The sequence below is a fragment of the Tachysurus fulvidraco genome, chromosome 2 (genome assembly GCF_022655615.1).
Source record: "Tachysurus fulvidraco isolate hzauxx_2018 chromosome 2, HZAU_PFXX_2.0, whole genome shotgun sequence".
Classification (NCBI taxonomy): Eukaryota; Metazoa; Chordata; class Actinopteri; order Siluriformes; family Bagridae; genus Tachysurus; species Tachysurus fulvidraco.
This window is the reverse complement of record NC_062519.1, coordinates 42,072,793-42,090,900: the sequence shown is the minus strand read 5'-3', so window position 1 is coordinate 42,090,900 and position 18,108 is coordinate 42,072,793. Positions and strand designations below refer to the sequence as shown.

At 44.7% G+C, this 18,108-nt stretch overlaps 1 protein-coding gene across 3 annotated transcripts in view; it reads right to left on the bottom strand.

Annotated features, from left to right (window-relative positions):
• Positions 1-18,108, bottom strand: part of zfhx3b (zinc finger homeobox 3b) — a 165,387-nt gene that overhangs the window by 26,292 nt on the left and 120,987 nt on the right. For 2 of the 3 annotated variants that reach the window (XM_047807003.1, XM_027178505.2), the window contains exon 5: positions 346-453. The exons of the other annotated variant lie outside the window; for it this stretch is intronic. In XM_047807003.1, coding sequence (XP_047662959.1) covers positions 346-453 — 108 coding nt within the window. The remainder of the gene's footprint in view (positions 1-345; positions 454-18,108) is intronic. 3 annotated transcript variants of the gene reach the window in all.

Here is an 18,108-nt window from a genome sequence, read left to right as displayed (position 1 = left end):
GAGACCGAACGTGTTTTTGTCACTTCATCAGATTGGGCTAATTTATCAGGGAATTCCAACGAACTGCAAAAATCCTCCAGAGTGAAAACTGAAAAGCTATTAAATTAAGTCTGATTCAAGGAAAGTCGTTTGTAGCTTCCAAAAAAAAAAAATTGTGGTAAAAGGTGTAATTAGTTAATGAATGTAGGCCGAGGATAAAAATGGTTACTCCGAGTACTCTGGAGAAATAAACACGTGTCCTGCCCACCCTCATCCCTGTGTTATATGAATACCCCGCCCCCCACCAACCCCCTTTCCCCATGCACCCCTTACCCCCACCCTCTTTATACTAAGTTAAGGCCTTACCTGTCTCTTTGGTGAGCTCCTTCTCCCCCCCACACTCTCTGTCTTTGGTTTGGTCCTCCTGGTCTGTGGTGGTCTCGCTGGCAGCCTCCACATCCTCACTCAACTCGCCTGAAGGGGGAGGAGAGGACGGGATATGTAAATCACCACCCCATCAGAATTGGTGGAAGCACTTAAAGGGACGGCGGCGTCTTTTTTTTTTTCCTCCTCTATAGCGCTGCACGGCGATAGCATTGGCTGAGACGTGTTCACAAAGACAGTGGGTGGAGGCCTTTCCCTCATCACCCTCATCGTATGCTCCGTGATTAACTTTTTTTCCCCCACCAGCAGCAAATAAGACTTATTTAACCGTTCATTACTCATTAGATTTTATTTTTTTTAGATCTTTACTTTTATTTATTTATTTTTTTTGCTTTTGTAATTATAGTCATTGTTACTGCCGTCATTTTTACGGCTCTCTTTAGAAGTATATAATTCTTCATTTATGCAGGTCCATGACACAAATATCTTTATAGCTTCCTCTGTTTTAATATGTGCATAAAACTGAAGAGAAAACACACACACACACACACACACACACACACACACACACTAGCACGCACGCACGCGCGCACCGCACACATGTGGTAGAGACATAGACACATTTTCCAAACGCCAAAGTATGCAGACAGGAAAAATAACTGTGCCGAAAAGCCTGTTTCGACTTCAACAGCCGAGCGAGAGATTTCCCCTCTCCTCCTCCCCTCTGGAACCTTCTCCCCACAATCGTAATTGCAGTCCCAAGCCGCTGTCTACGTCTCGTCCGCTTCTCACCCACGATATCTGGCTCCGGATCATCCCTCAAACCGGCCGTAATGCACTACATATATCTATAAAAATACATAAATGAATCATGAATTTTTTAAAACGGGGGCCACGATTCGTTTTATTTTGCCAAGTCAAACAGAAATCCCCCTGTAACGTCTTTAAAAGCCCTCGGTTCGATAGATCTGCCCCGCTTAAAAGCAGCAAACTCCTAACAATGGATCTCCGATAACGCTATGTGTAAGTAAAGCCAGAGGAAGACACTGAAAAACAGGTAATAAAGTGAGCATCAATCTTTTTTTTTTTCTCTCCCTCGTGCAAAACTCCTTAAGCCCCCTCCAAACACCCCCCTTCCTGCTTAACCCCCTCCCCGGTCCATGTTTGCACGCGAAGACGCCCTCCATCGATTGAACAGCATTACTGTCCGGTCAATACACCTTATCGGTTATTACACAAGTCAGCTAATTCTCAGCAAATGTACTTAAAATGTCGTTTGAACCCAACACACACACACACACACACACACACACACACACACACACACACACACACACACACACACACACACACACACACACACACACACACACACACACACACACACACCCCTTTAACTAAAATCCTGTTTCCGCTCTCTACCTGCACGGCGATTGATATATCGATGCCGCAACAATAGCTTCTGTTCAAATATTCATCCCGTTGAGGTTTAGTGCAGCTGCCCGAGCTCTCCATCACCACACCGCACTCCAAACCCCCAACTTAAAACACTTTTTACCGTCCAATAACGTTCCAGCTGTCTGAAGACTCGCTTGGGCCTCGGAGCTCCGACGTGAAACCCGAATCTCATGCCTCAGCTCCGACAGCCACCAGATAATCCATTAAACTTTATATCACCGCGCCTCCGTGGACGCTCTTAAGGGCTCGTACCTCTGGCCGAACTCTCAAAGGTTCTACGACCGAGACGCTTCAATTACGTTCGACTTAATCGTCGGATTCTAAACTTTTACAAATATATATTTAAATCTGAGCTAAAAGACTTTTTTTTAAACACGTTTAAAATCCCCTCCACGACATCCTACATCACATCACAATGTACAACATCTACAGAATTAACATAACGTAGCATTATAGCATTTTTGCACACGAACATCGCTCCTGAAACGTCCTTTTCTACAAATCCTCCACATTTTATTTCTTTTTTATTTCCTTCCTTCCTCACCTGAACCCTTGCCACACCTCCCTTTATATATTTTGGACTGATCCCCAAAACACAGACTAAACTTTTCTGGAGAAAAACAACGAAAGTAAACGTTTTTTTATCGGTTTTCCTTGACGTTGACGACCGTAACTTTGTCGTGCGAATGATAAAATGACAGGATATTATTTCAGCGTTACGTTCGGTGTTCTTATCGTTACGTAAACTCTCAAAATGATGCTTGAGATGTGTTAAAAAGTTTGGACTAAAGGTTAAAGGTTTAGCTGCATGGATAATATAAAAGTTATTGTGGTTTTAAACGCCATCACGGTCACTGAATCGCTGAATCACTGAATCGCTGAATCGCTTTAAAAAGAAGTTAAAGAAAAGAGTCGTTTATTAAAACGACTCTTTCAGCTCTTTCAGCTCTTTCAGCTCTCCGCCGGAACTCTGCACGTCTTTCTCCTCAACCTTAACGAGACAAGGTGCGAACAAACTTGTTGTAAACGCAACAGTGATTTTTACATCGCCGGATGGCGTCGCTAAACAGATCCGCTGTGTATCATAGACGCAAATTGCGCCGGTCGTTGTTCAAAGTCGATTTTTTGTTGCTCAGAAACAAAGCAAGCGGTTCGATAAGCGAGCAGCGACGCAGGTAACGTCTGGGTTCGATACTTCGTTTCTGTGTGTGTGTGAGTGTGTGTGTGTGTGTGTGTGTGTGTGTGTGTGTGTGTGTGTGTGTGTGTGTGTGTGTGAGAGTGTGTGTGTGTGTGATGATGCTGATATGGATTACGTCGTTAGGGCTTATTGCCGCTCGGAACGGACCGATCCTCCGTTTAAACAAAAGTATTTAAGTGGAACAATCTGATTTTTTTTTAAACGCCGATTTAAGCGCTCTCCACAGATTACACCCTATATATTGCTTTTTTATTCTTTCATAAATGTGTACGTTCTATTATGTTTCCAAGGCAACCGACGATTTCCACTCGGCGCAGCACATCCTTGAGCTTCGTGAGGCGGGTCTAAGCCATGGAAACAGGGAGGAGAGCCACCGCTCGGGACTCGAGACAAACCCCATCCGAGGAAATCCATCACACACACACACACACACACACACACACACACACACACACACACACACACACACATACACAGAGAGACAGAGAGAGAGAGAGAGGCACGAAGATTACACAATAATCCTCGAGTACATTTTCACCTCTGGAAGAGCTAACCATGTGTCTAATTCCTACTTTGCACAGGTACATGCGCTCTTTCTTTCCTTCTCTCTCTCTCTCTCTCTCTCTCTCTCTCTCTCTCTCTCTCCATTAAAACTCAAGTCCATTAAAACTCACACAGCTGTCACTTTAACGTTTCCCAGGCCCGACTCGGTCAGTGAGCTCTGCTCTGTCTCTCATGCTTTGTCTTCCTCTTCCTCTCCCTCACCCTCTCCTTCGCCTCTACACGACTTCTTCATTTAGTTTTTTAATCAAGATATATGATTCTCTCTCTCTCCCCCCCCTCTCCCCCCCCCCCCCTCTCTCTCTCCGTACCTTGCACGTTAAACCCGTGTAATATATGCAGACACGTAGACGTTTAATTCCACACGAGCCGCACGTCTTTAAGCGCCGGACGCCTGAGTCTATCCTTCATCTCCTCCGCCATGCTGCAGTACTACACAATGATTAAACTCAGGCCAGTATAATTAATAAAAGGTCACGAGAGGAGGCAGAAAACGGAGGGAGGAGGGACGCTAGGAGGAAAACCGAGGTCAACCTGGAACTGAATAATAATAATAATAACGTAGGGCGGCTACTGTGAAGCTTCTCTAATTAATTGTATTAATTAACCTTAATATTAAACCTCTGCTCTTATCTAATCTTTAATAAATCCACTACATGGGAAAAAAATCCTGCATTTAATGGTGAAAAGGGACAACATCAGGATGCTGTTTAAACAGGAAAACGTCCTCGCTTGTCTCTGACACACACACACACACACACACACACACACACACACACACACACACACACACACACACACACACACACACACATATATATATACAATGTAAGGGCTCTGGTAGACCTATAGGTGTCACCCTATACAAGCTGGGAATAAGCATGCCACACACACACACACACACACACACACACACACACACACACACACACACACACACACACATAATAGATGGAGGAAGGTTCAGACAGATACAGTACAAGGCTGTTTCAGGAAAAAAAATGGCAAGAGAAATATGCGCAGATGACAAAAGCAGATGCTGGGCAGGAAGTGAGCGTCGGAGATGAGACTCAGAAGACAGCGAGATTACCTTCAGATGAGAAAGCCGAGCTGCCTTTGCTCTCCTTTCCCGAGGAAGAAGCAGTGATTACACACATACTAATCGTACTGACAGGCACAAACCACCAAATAAATAATACATGCTGCCCAGCGCTCTCCGGATGGCCAGCACATACGTACGTCCGCACGAGCGACCCCGTGTCCCTGCTGGAGCGTACAATCCTTCAGAAAAAAAAAGGTCAAGCAGAAATGCACCTGAATTGAAGGATTGAAGGAAGACCTGCAGCTTTCTACCAAGGCATGAGCTCCGATCTGAACCTTGACTCGTCTATAAATATATTTAGTATCCTCAAGTATTTCTTTTTTTTTTTTTTTTATGATTAAACCTCTTTCATCTACATGCAGGTCTACAGGACGTTACCCACAATGCTGTTCGACTACATGACTGTCATCGACGCACGTTAGGGATTAATCCTCGCTTCGTCTCAGAGAGTGACGTGGGTGATGCAGCGGCGCTTTAGTACCTTAGCTATTCCCGCCGCTCAGACGTTCATGCTAACCATGAGATCGCTAACTAGCAAAACTCCAAACTCCATCCGCTATGTCACGCCGCTGCATTGCATTCTGGGAGTCCGGTGCTTGCAACAATTCTCCTTTAAAAAAAATTAGATCGAGCGAGAAGAAGGAGCGAGAACGAACTTTAGAATGCGAATGGAATTAACAGCAGAATCACTAGAAATTTGCATATGAAGTATTAAACGTGTCCGAGGGAGGAGTTTCCCTTCGAGATCGACCGGACGCCGCGTGTCGTTTCGACGTCACTGGAAATCCTCGGCTACCTCGACCGAAATTCCCATTTTCTGGTTTTCCTCTCCGTGTCCCAGTCCGGACAGCTTCCTTTTTCTTTCAAGCCGTGCTGTCGGATAAAAAAAAAGCAATCGTATTTCACACCTCATGGACTCTATCTCTCTGCCTGTCTGGTTTCTTCTTCTCCTTCTTTTTTATTTTTATCCCTTCCCCTCCTCCGAATCCCCTAACCCCCTCCACCATCCATAACACCCCCCTCCACCCCTTCCTTAATGCTCGACACCCCTTCCCTCTTTGCTCCCGCACCCCTTCCCTATATCAAAGCCGGACTGACTCCGGACCGGGCGGCGGAAAATGAAAATGACAGAAGGGGTCTGAGGGACAATGGAGGCACAGGCGCCCATGCTGGGGGATTTCATGCATTGCCCAGTCTTCATATCAGCACCACTGTGAACCGTCCACATGTGAACCCCTTCCCCCCTTTTTTTGATTTCCAAAACACACACACACACTCACAACACTAAAACCACCTCTAAAACCAGAACACACAGCGTATTGCACACCGGATGGACGCACGACGGTCCGACTGGAAAAACAAACCAGAAAAAAACGAAGAACCTCAAACATCCTGAGTGCACGTGAGCAAAAAAAAAGGTTTATATCCTCATAATAAAGATTTAACATATGCAAGGGCTTTAAACACTAAATATTTATACTGTGCTTGTAAACACACACACACACACACACACACACACACACACACACACACACACACACACACACACACACACACATACACACACAGGCTATGGTGTATATTAGATAAAGTCTTCTGCCACCATAAACACAGAGCATGAGTCATGCTTAGAGACCTGAACGTCACTGAGCAACACGCGCTGACCACTCAGTACCACCACCACCACACACACACACACACACACACACACACACACACACACACACACACACACACACACCCTCCTTCTATCCATGCCTTCCTCTACAAGCCTTCCACTCAGACCTAAGGCACATCCCACAGTTCCACAAACACACACACACACATACGCACACACTGTTTATCTCTCTCTCACACATACCCTTCTGCATCTGACACCCCCCCCCCCACACACACACACACACACAAACACTACGTTCTCAAACACTACATCTCTGAAACACGGCACTGAAAGCAAGCGCACTACCTTTTCGGTTCGGAGGGCCGAGGCCGAGTTACGCGCCGGACGGATCCCAGAGCGGGCTCCTAAAAAAATCCATGCGCCTCGCTCCTCTCTGGCCCCAGCGTGACCCCGTGATCTAAATGTGAATGAATATTCCGTGCTGGAGAGGGAGGAGAGAGGAGAGGAAAAGGAGGAGGAGGAGGAGGAGAAGGAGGAGAGATGGAGATAGAGGCAGGAGGCACCTCAGCTCTCGAGTGGCCTGGGAGGCTAATAACTAAAAAGTTTAAACAGCAAAGTTAATCACAAACAGGAGGGAAAGCTCACGCCACCTTAGAACAATTCAACCGAGGGGCTCCCCTTACCACCCCCCACACCCATTATTCAACCCGTAACCCCTTACACACCCCCTCAGCCCCTCCCCTCCGGTGCAATACTTTTAATTTGATCCCTCAAGCCTTTACAAAGTCACTTTCGGTGCTTAGCCCGGATCACACGCAGACCGGATTTGTTTTAGAGATCCGCAGAACTAATTTGCTCGCGTCACGAAGGCTTGTTCTTAACCGCCGTCACTCGCCATGTCACAAAGGTTTCTAACAGAAAATATCTAAATATCCAGTTGCCAATTCTTGTACCGCTCATGTATCAGAACGGAGGTACGGCGGCAGGGAGAGACGCCACCTCACGGTTCTCCAGGTAATATAGATAATAAATATAATAAATAAATAAATAAATATATATATATATATATATAGATGCAAGTGGATTTTCTATGTAGGTGTCAATGACTGAAAGGGGTTTAGACCCAGCGTTCCTGGGATAGAGTCAGGATCCAATACTGTCCTGAGCTGAAAGATGGATAAATGAATGAAGGAACGAACGAATAAAGTGAAATCCAAATCAAAACAAATGACCATCATCCTGTGGATTGAAATGAATTGGCTGTTGGAAAGTGGGTTAATGTCAGCAAAGCTTTCTGAGAGTGTTACACACACGACCAGACAGTGTGTGTGTGTGTGTGTTTATGGACTGTGCTTTTCACCGCCAGTCTCCGGACTGGCCTCGAGGACATCTTGGTGCACAAAGACAGACCAGATGGACATCAGTCCTCTTCCCCCTCAACAGACAGAGGAACTCTCCTCTCGCTTTCGTTCCCTCGAGCTGGAATTGTGCACAATCTTTCTAATCCTGGGTTTCGCTCTCATTCACACCACTTAAGAGGAAGAGGACTAGGAGAGGGAGGAGGAGGAGGAGGAGGATGAAGAGAGGCAAAAAAAAAAAGAAAAGAAAAAAAAAAAGAAAGAGGATAGAGGACATGGGTGTTGTCGTGAAGGACAGTCACATCAAATCTCAAATGTTCACCAGTGGCTCGGAAAATGCGATGGTACAGTTGTGACAGCTCACTGAGCTCCCCCCACCCTCGCAATCTACCCCCCCTCCCAACACACACACACACACACACACACACACACACACACCTACCTAACCCCATCAGTGCTGAAAGCATTACCGTGCTCTGAATATCTACAGAAAAAAGTATTGATTTTTCATTGGGTGGGAAAAAAAATGGATATAAAAATCACATAACCTGAAATTGTCACAGCGGTTTAGTTCATAGCTCATCACTCCGTGTGTTCAGGTTCAGTGTTAATTACCAGACGGAGCACATTCGTAAGCTCTGGCTGTATACGTCTCTGTACAGTGGGCCGTCCGATAAGATCAATCGTTTATAATAAACTCTCTGATCGTCCTGATAACAGAAGCCCTGATATTTGAAGTTTAGGAACGTAAAGCTGCTGAACAACGAACGGGATTTAAAAAAAAACTTTTACACGGTGATCGTTATTCAGCTGCTGAATTTATTTTTCCAAACACACCGCGCTACGTCCACCGGTTAGAGACCCCGGGCTTATAACACACACCTCATATCTGTCTGTAGAAATGAGAGAGTAAAGCACCTGCTAAACGCTCGGCATCTCTTCTTGAGGGACCCTCACTCTAAATAAATAAATAAACAAACAAACAAACAAATAAATAAATAGCGAGCCAAGCCGAGCAGGTACACACACACACACACACACACACACACACACACACACGAGTTGTGCGCCTGTCTGTTAATGTTCTGCTCATCTGTTTATGTTTCTCTTTGGACACCGCAGGCTGTAGGGGAGCCGTCTGAAAAAGATCCACCGCCTGTTGATTTATCGAGTTCGGCGATTTGCATATCTTTGTAGTAGCTCGGCCTGTGTGTTGACCGCTCGCTAGGAGGTGTCGGCTCCCCAAAATCGATTCTTAGGTGTATGTTGTGTATACAACACACACACACACAAACACACACACACACACACACACACACACACACACACACACACACACACACACACACACTGCATCCTGTCACAAGGGGGCCAAACACTTGGCTGCTTATTGCGCTGATGAAAGTTTATAAGAGCGCATTAGCTGATAAAACAGAATATCCAAGAGTTCTGATTTTTTATTCATTTTTTTGTTAATCGATTTCATTTTAAGAAATCTGAGAGAGAGAGACAGCGAGAGAGAGAGAGAGAGAGAGAGAGAGAGAGAGAAATAGAGCGAGAGAGATAAACAGAGAGAGAGAGAGAGACAGAGAGACAGAAAGAGAGACAGAAAGAGAGAGACAAAGAGATAAAGAGAGAGAGAGACAGAAAGAGAGAGACAAAAAGATAGAGAGAGAGACAGAGAGAGAGAGAGAGATAAAGAGAGAGAGAGACAGAGAGAGAGAGAGAGAGAGAGAGAGAGAGAGAGAGAGAGAGACAGAGAGAGATAGAGAGAGAGAGAGAGAGAGAGAGAGAGAGATAAAGAGAGAGAGATAGAGAGAGAGAGAGAGATAGAGAAGAGATATATATACTATGATAGATATAGAGAGACTTATATGAGATATGGATATGATCATATATAATATATATATAGATCATAGATATCATAGATATACCTAAGTCATATCCATAGATACATATCTAACATAACATAGAGATCAACATATATCATTATATATCCTATATATAATCATCGTAAACTAATCTCATACCAAAAACTATATATCTATATAAATATTATAATATATATACTATAACTCATCTATGCTCTCCCATCTCTGCTCACTCTCTCTCATCTTCCTATCTCTCTCTCTCTCTCTCTCTCTCGCTCTCCTATCTCTATCTCGTCTATCTCTCTCTCTCTCCTCTCTCCTACTCTCTCCTCTCTCTCACCCTCTCCTCTCTGCTCGCTCTCCTCTCTCTCTCTCTCTCTCTCCCTCTCTCTCTCTCTCTCTTCTCCGCTCTCTCTCTCTCTCTAGATCGAGTAGGTATTGATATGTTTGTGTACTCAGCATCTCTGCTTCTATTGGATGTAGTGAAATTTTCAGGTCTGTAATCTGTGACAGTTAAAGTTCAGAGCCACATGACACACAACACACAACACACAACACACAGCACACAACACACAACACACAACTCACAACACACAGCACACAACACACAACACACAACTCACAACTCACAACACACAACACACAGCACTCAACACACAACACACAGCACTCAACACACAACACACAACACACAACACACAACTCACAACACACAACACACAACACACAACACACAACTCACAACACACAACACACAACTCACAACTCACAACACACAACACACAACACACAACACACAACACACAACACACAGCACTCAACACACAACACACAACACACAACACACAACACACAACACACAACTCACAACACACAACTCACAACTCACAACACACAACACACAACACACAACTCACAACACACAACACACAACACACAACACACAACACACAACTCACAACACACAGCACTCAACACACAACACACAACACACAACACACAACACACAACTCACAACACACAACACACAACTCACAACACACAACGCACAAAACACAATGCACAACTCACAACACACAACACACAACTCACAACACACAACACACAACTCACAACACACAACACACAACTCACAACACACAACACACAACGCACAAAACACAATGCACAAAACACAATGCACAAAACACAACACACAAAGCACAACTCACAACACACAACACACAACACACAACACACAACACACAACACACAACACACAACTCACAACACACAACACACAACGCACAAAACACAATGCACAAAACACAATGCACAAAACACAACACACAAAGCACAACACACAACACACAACACACAACACACAACACACAACACACAGCACTCAACACACAACACACAACACACAGCACTCAACACACAACACACAACACACAAAACACAACACACAACTCACAACACACAACTCACAACACACAACACACAACACACAACACACAACACACAACACACAACGCTGCACCTCAGCAGCTCAAAAAAATTAAAAGGACAAAAGAAAAAAGAGTAAGACTCTGTGTGCAGCAAACACCTTCCCCCTACACACACGCAACCCATCATTACAGTTCCACCTCGGTCGACGCTAATAGCAATCCGCTATGGAAATCCGATGATTACATTGTGCACACACTCCGAAGCATCTTCACAACCACTACCGCTTATTGAAAAAAAGCCCCAAACTCGCCTCGTCTGTCCCACTCTCAGGGACCTTTCTAATACAAATCAAATATTCGCTGCTATCTTTCTCCATTTGTCTTTCTTTCGGGCCCTCTTTGCATAACCCATCCATTACTTCCACATGAAATATGAAAAGGCAATATCCTCTTCCCTGTTTGTAGCCAAGCGTAATGCGATTGTGTTGTCATTTATAGGAAATAATCGCAAACCTCTCTTTCATTTTCCAGTTCAAATAACCATGAAAAATTAGCCTGCGATGTCAGGAGGGACAGCGAAAAAGGGACATGCTTAGCTTATTGCGCGAGACACCGCGCTTGACATTTCTCCTTAATAGGAAAAAAAAATGGATGGTTGTTTTCTATCTATCTATTTTTTTTTCTTCGCAAAAATACCCTTCAGTGTGTTGTTAATTAAAAGAAAGTTTTGCGATTTGATCTCGATAAACCTTTCCTCTCTCCTCCTGCAGGGGTTTAGCCACTCGGTAAGGGGGGGGGGGGGGGGGCGACAACATCACAGGGCTGTAATTGAGTCGGGGAAGCGAACGGAGGAAAAGGTTCTTAACGGGGAAAAAAAAATAGCGCGAATCTGTAGCTACTTTCCCACATTCGATTTGCACTTCCTATAATCAGCTCGTGTCTATATCTACTGGGGAAGTCGTGGCCTAATGGTTAGAGAGTTTGACTCCTAACCCTAAGGTTGTGGGTTCGAGTCTCGGGCCGGCAATACCACGACCGAGGTGCCCTTGAGCAAGGCACCGAACCCCCCAACTGCTCCCCAGGCGCCGCAGCATAAATACAGTAGCTGCCCACTGCTCCGGGTGTGTGTGTGTGTGTGTGTGTGTGTGTGTGTGTGTGTGTGTGTGTGTGTGTGTGTGTGTGTGTGTGTCCGTTCACTGCTGTGTGTGTGTGCGCACTTTGGATGGGTCAAACACAGAGAACATCTGAGTGACCGTACTTAGCCGTACGTCACGTCACTTCACTTTCTACCGTATATACCGCCTAATGCTTCAGCAGATAAGAATCTTTTGTTTTTTTGTCCGTTTATTTCACAAAGCACAGACGCTGTGTGCGGACGTTACTTCGCTAGTGTAAGGATGCTAGTTCCTCACGTGACTCTGACTCTAACAACAGAAGTCAAGATGAACGTGTGATAATATGCGTAACATTTACCGAATACGGATTTACAAGCACGATGCTAAATAATGAGAAACCCGAAATGTCAAGTATCTAAAAACTGCTGCTGTAATCATAAAGACTCATCCCAATTATTCACGTTCCCGTCGGAGTCAGGGTTTTTTTTTTTTTTTTCCTTTGCCGCAGTGGCCCTCGGTTTGCTTTTCAGGGATCTAAACCTACATCCAGATGTTTACAGACGTGCTCTGTGACAAAGTTTTACATCTACAGCGTTTGGCAGACGACCCTTATCCAAAGTCACGTCCATTTATATCTCGTTTTATACAACTGAGCGATCGAGGGATGAAGGACTTGCGCAGGACCTGGGATTGAACTCACAACCTTGAGATCTGTAGTCCGACACCTTAACCACTGAGCTCCGACAACGTCTCTGCAAACGAATAATAAATGAAAACAAAAATCCGAAGGAACGCAGCAGATCTCGGATCAGATCAGCGGAGAAACCCGGCCACCGATGAAGCTCGCTAGTTTCCCTGATCTGCCTATTTACTCTGATATCCAAACTAGCGGTAATTGGATTGCTAGCCATGGAAGATCCGTAATGAGGCTTAATAGACATGCGTTGTTTCTCTGCAGTAATTATGCACAACATGATCAGGCCCCGTATCTGTTTTCTGATCTAATTACTATAGATGTGTTTATCTGGATAACAATTAATATTTGTTGATCTGCATCAGTATATACACTGGTGTTTATACGAGCTTTGACAGACCGTACTTCTGAGATTACGGCGAACGAGCGGCCGAGGCGATTTCTGTCACGATTAAAATCCTCATTGTTGCCGTCCTGCTTTTTCATCGCATGCTTGCAGAGCGCTTTTAATCAAATAAACGGTGTGACAAAATGTTCGACCGGTGCGATGACATCATAAAATAAAACCCTGTGTCCTGCTGTTACAGGAAAATCATCGACGGTGGCGTGCGGTGATGAAACGGGATCTTTACCAATAACAGCGCAGCCCGTTGTCTTTTAAGTGCTTTATTTATTTATTTATTTATTTATCCGTTTATAGTTACGGTTAATGTCCGAACCCGTCTTATCACTTACATACGTTACAACAGCCACTTTTGAGAGGTCTTCTGTCTTGTAAACAAAAATAAATAAAATAAAATAAAACAACAACGCAGTCTCTGCGAATGTGCTGTTACTATGGAAACGATAACGTACTAAAAGGAGCATTAATATAAACCTGGGATTCTGCAGCTGCTTTAAATATGAACAAAATAAAAATCACTCCGACCAATCAGAAGTGCTCTGTGATTTAATCTCGGTCTCCGGCAGTGAGGCGGCGATGTAGAATAGCCGTCAGAGCCGATACAGATCCGGCCCGGCGCAGAGATCCACGGTATTTTTAGACAGATGGACGTGAATCATTGTCATGTTATACTTCGAGGAAAGAGTTTGCAGGATTTCGGTCACGTCTCAGACAAACGAGGTGGCGGGCAAAACCAAAACACGTGTCCACATGACAAAGTGCTATTCAGAAGCATCTCCACTTCTCTGTGCACCTTCTTTTTTTCCATTCTCGGTAAATTTACATATTTCTAAAGAAGGATTATAGTTTGTGATGCATATAATGAGATTTCCTCCAAAAAAAAAAGGCTAATGAAAAAGACCCATCTTGTGCAATTAGCTGGAGCTTATTTATTCTCTTCTTGTAATGTATTAATTCATTATCGCATCATGCCACCGTTATTTATTTATTTGATTACACACACACCTTACAGCCTTAATTACAACAGAGCTCGGGAAGCAGAGGAAGACACGCAATAGCCCGACTCCTCTATCAGTTGATCTTGTTATCCGTTTAATCTCAATAGTATATCCATCCAATCTCTTATCAGCATGCACTAATCTCAATCTAATCAGTTTACCAATTTGCTGTATGGAGGCTGGAAGGAAAAAAAGAGACTCAAAAATGCTCTCTGGTGAAGATAATCCTGTCGATGCAGACGGAATCGGCTTTCAGCTCTTCCCGTCCCGTCCTTTTGCGATTTCTCTGACGGCGTTTCTCGCCACTTTCGCTCGTCTTCCCTGTCGTTTCTGCAGTGTATCCGCTGCACTCCCTTGGTCAGAGCTGGTCATGGGTGTCAAGTGCATTTAAAAAAAAATCTGCATCTTCGGTGTCATTATATTTCCTAGACATTAAGGAATTAAGGTTTCCTCCCCCGGTCCAAAGACATGCATGGTAGGTTGATTGGGATCTCTGGAAAATTGTCCGTAGTGTGTGAGTGAATGAGAGTGTGTGTGTGTCCTGTGATGGGTTGGCACTCCGTCCAGGGTGTATCCCGCCTCGATGCCCGATGACGCCTGAGATAGGCACAGGCTCCCCGTGACCCGAGAAGTTCGGATAAGCGGTAGGAAATGAATGAATGCTGAAATTAGGCCCTTTAAGGATACTATGCACCCAAAAACAGAGCGGTCCACCCTCAAAAACATACACACACACCTTTTTCCTCGGTGTAGAACAGGTTTACTCGGTACTGCTGTATGCCATAAGTCAGTCTGGACAGGCAAGGCAGGCATGGTGGCAAGATTTGACTTGCACGCTGTGTAGTGTTCCCACAGAGGGGAATCGAATGGTGTTGCAGCCCTTCTCACTACTTAGCTAGCTGTCTTTGGCACGGCGCTGGACGAGAGAGGTCGGTAATCACAAAGCCACTGCCAGGACATGCAACAGCTGCCTTAAAATAACAAGCCTTTAAAATATCCCTTCATCCATCTCACTAATTTTGGGTTTAGTCTATACTGCATTAAAGCCCCGTCCTGCCTTCTGCTTGCTCCCACCCTGTCCGTCAGCACGCACTGGAAAATACACCGGGAAAAAGTTGAAAGCAAATAAACCAGGAGAAAAGCAAGCTCACAAAATGTCTTTAAAAAAGAAACCTGATACATTAAGCATGGTGTAATAGGAGCTTGGCATGGCAACGGTTTAGCACTTTCCAAACTGCAGCACCAATTAAATGTCTCGACTAATTTACACCAACATTCGTTCAGCTTGAGGAGATCTTTATCCTGGTCAGGGTTGAGATGGATCTGGAATCTATCCCAGGAACACTGAGTGTGATGTTGGAATACACCCTGAATGGGACACCATCACCATCTCCCTGTACACACTGTAATATTTAAGTATATATATATTTTCCCACCTCCACCTTGTGTTTGTGGAGTTTGCATGTTCTCACCGTGCCTCGGGGGTTTCCTCCAGGTACTCCGGTTTCCTCCCCCGGTCCAAAGACATGCATGGTAGGTTGATTGGCATCTCTGGGAAAATTGTCCGTAGTGTGTGAGTGAAAGAGAGTGTGTGTGTGCCCTGTGATGGGTTGGCACTCCGTCCAGGGTGTATCCTGCCTCGATGCCCGATGACGCCTGAGATAGGCACAGGCTCCCCGTGACCCGAGAAGTTCGGATAAGCGGTAGAAGATGGATGAATGGATATATAATATAATATAATATAATATATACACATATCTATAATAAGCACCAACTTGCTCCTTAGAAGTGCAAACCTAACAGAGACCTTCGAGGAATCCTACGGACCCAGGTATAACTTTCAAACAGTACCCCGAGCTCAGGATCGAACTGGTGAGCCCTCGTGTGGCAAAACTTGCCGCTGTACCGACGTGCAGCCCGACGTGCAGACATGTGGAATCAAATAATGACCGACGGACATCCAACCATTTCACAGGCACTTTAAATTCTAAGTGTTAGACTAATGGGCTCAGAAGCACATCAGAACCATTTTGTGTATTTTTTATGCTGACTGTGCAGGGCCGAGCATGGAAATGAGTGAGCGAGAAAAGATGGTGAGAGAAAGAGGAAGAGAGAAAGAGAAAGCAAAAAAGAGAGAGTGCTGTCGAGTCATTAGTCCCCCTTGGGGAGGCCTAGGATTAATAATCGCCCAGCCCCTTTGAGACCACTGCTGTGCCTAAATTGGTTTAACGCTTCTCCAACAGCAGCCAACACACACACACACACACACACACACACACACACACACACACACACACACACACACACACACACCGCTGCACCGGTTCAGCAAGAAACACCTTTTTATTCGGGAAACTTTATGCTGCCACTCTCGCTGTTATTGTTATTGTTGTTGCTGCAGTTGTCTCCAGTGCAGGTTGTGCGAGGAACGATTCTCTCTAATTAGCTAGAGGTCCATCTCATTGAGATGAGAGAGCAGGTAGAACACATTAATTATTCATCCCACAGGTAAACATTGGGGCAGCCATGCCTGATGAGGGGACTGAAAAAATGAGCTAGGCAAAGACACTAACTAACGCAGGTCTGTCCCCTGGGGGGCTGCTATGTGAGGCAAACAAACCCAGAGGCTTAGACACCTGAGAATCTTTCACCCAGCTCTCCTAAAACAAAAACACTTTCTCCAGGGCCACTAACGAAATAAGGGTATTAACTAGATACTAGGGCTGTAAAGCAATGCCACAAATTGTATCTGTTTCATTATCCAAATATCTGTATTCAGATTGAGACTGTTTTTTAATCCCACAATACAGTATATTTTGGTGCTCCTACAGGATGCAGGACCTCTAGTTTCAACCAGATGTGAAACTGTGAAACTTCCGGGCAAGCCATGCCAGAAAAAAAAAAAGCCCAAACGGTATGCTTTCTGCTTGTATCTGTTTAGAAGGCTATCAACGTTATTCTGAATAATCCATACCAGGTAAGTTGCTAGTGGCTACTGGTGGGTCCTTATCTTATCTTTCTGGACCTTGAAGATTCAATTCAGATTCACCGAATTCATCGCTCATCCCATCTTCTTCTCTTTTCCACTAACTCTGGTCTAGGCAGTCTCGCCCGAACCAGAAGCCTCCTGAGAAGGCTGTGATAAGAATTCATTTCTCCCAATTATGGGCTCTTGTCCACTGCCTCAGTTCATCAGTTCAGTGCAGCCAAGTCAATGAAAGGGCCTGTAATGAAGTAATCAGATGCAGCCTGACTCCCGGGGCCCTGCTTTCGACTCCCCGCTCTCTGAGCAAGGTTCCTCATGCTGGAAAAAGGGCTGTGTGTGTGTGTGTGTGTGTGTATATATGTGTGTGTGTGTTATAAGAACAGAAGCATTCATTTATGGCCTATGAGCTTCAGACCAGATGGATAAATCTGCTTCAACTCTAGATCCTAAGTCATCGATGGAGTCTTGATGCAGCGTAGTTGATGGAACTCTAGGAACTTTTCATTCTTCCACCTGTGACTGTGATGAGTTGAGATGTTGGTGATAATGTTCGATCTATCTTTTCTCTTCTATCCTTTCATTCACAGTGAGTTATTCTGCACCCCTCCTCTTCTGCACCTCTGGTTCTTGTGTTCCTGTCAAACATATGGAACGCATTACAAGACGTCTGGGAGAGGAATGCGTGTGTCGGATCCTAAGCCGGACGTTAAATTTAGGTCTTTGTCTCCTATCGGAACGAATGTTTCACCTTTTAAAATAAAAACAAACAACAGCAACACAAGCGACTAATCGGTGTAACGTTTTCCTCTGGAGAGATGAACGGCAAAATATATAGAAAATCTTTTGACGCAACAGAATCTTCAAGGTCCATCTCCTGCCACTGAGAAGGACTAGGGGACACACTCGCTTTCTCTCCCCACCTTACCATCTCAAGGCTGGGCCGCTAATGC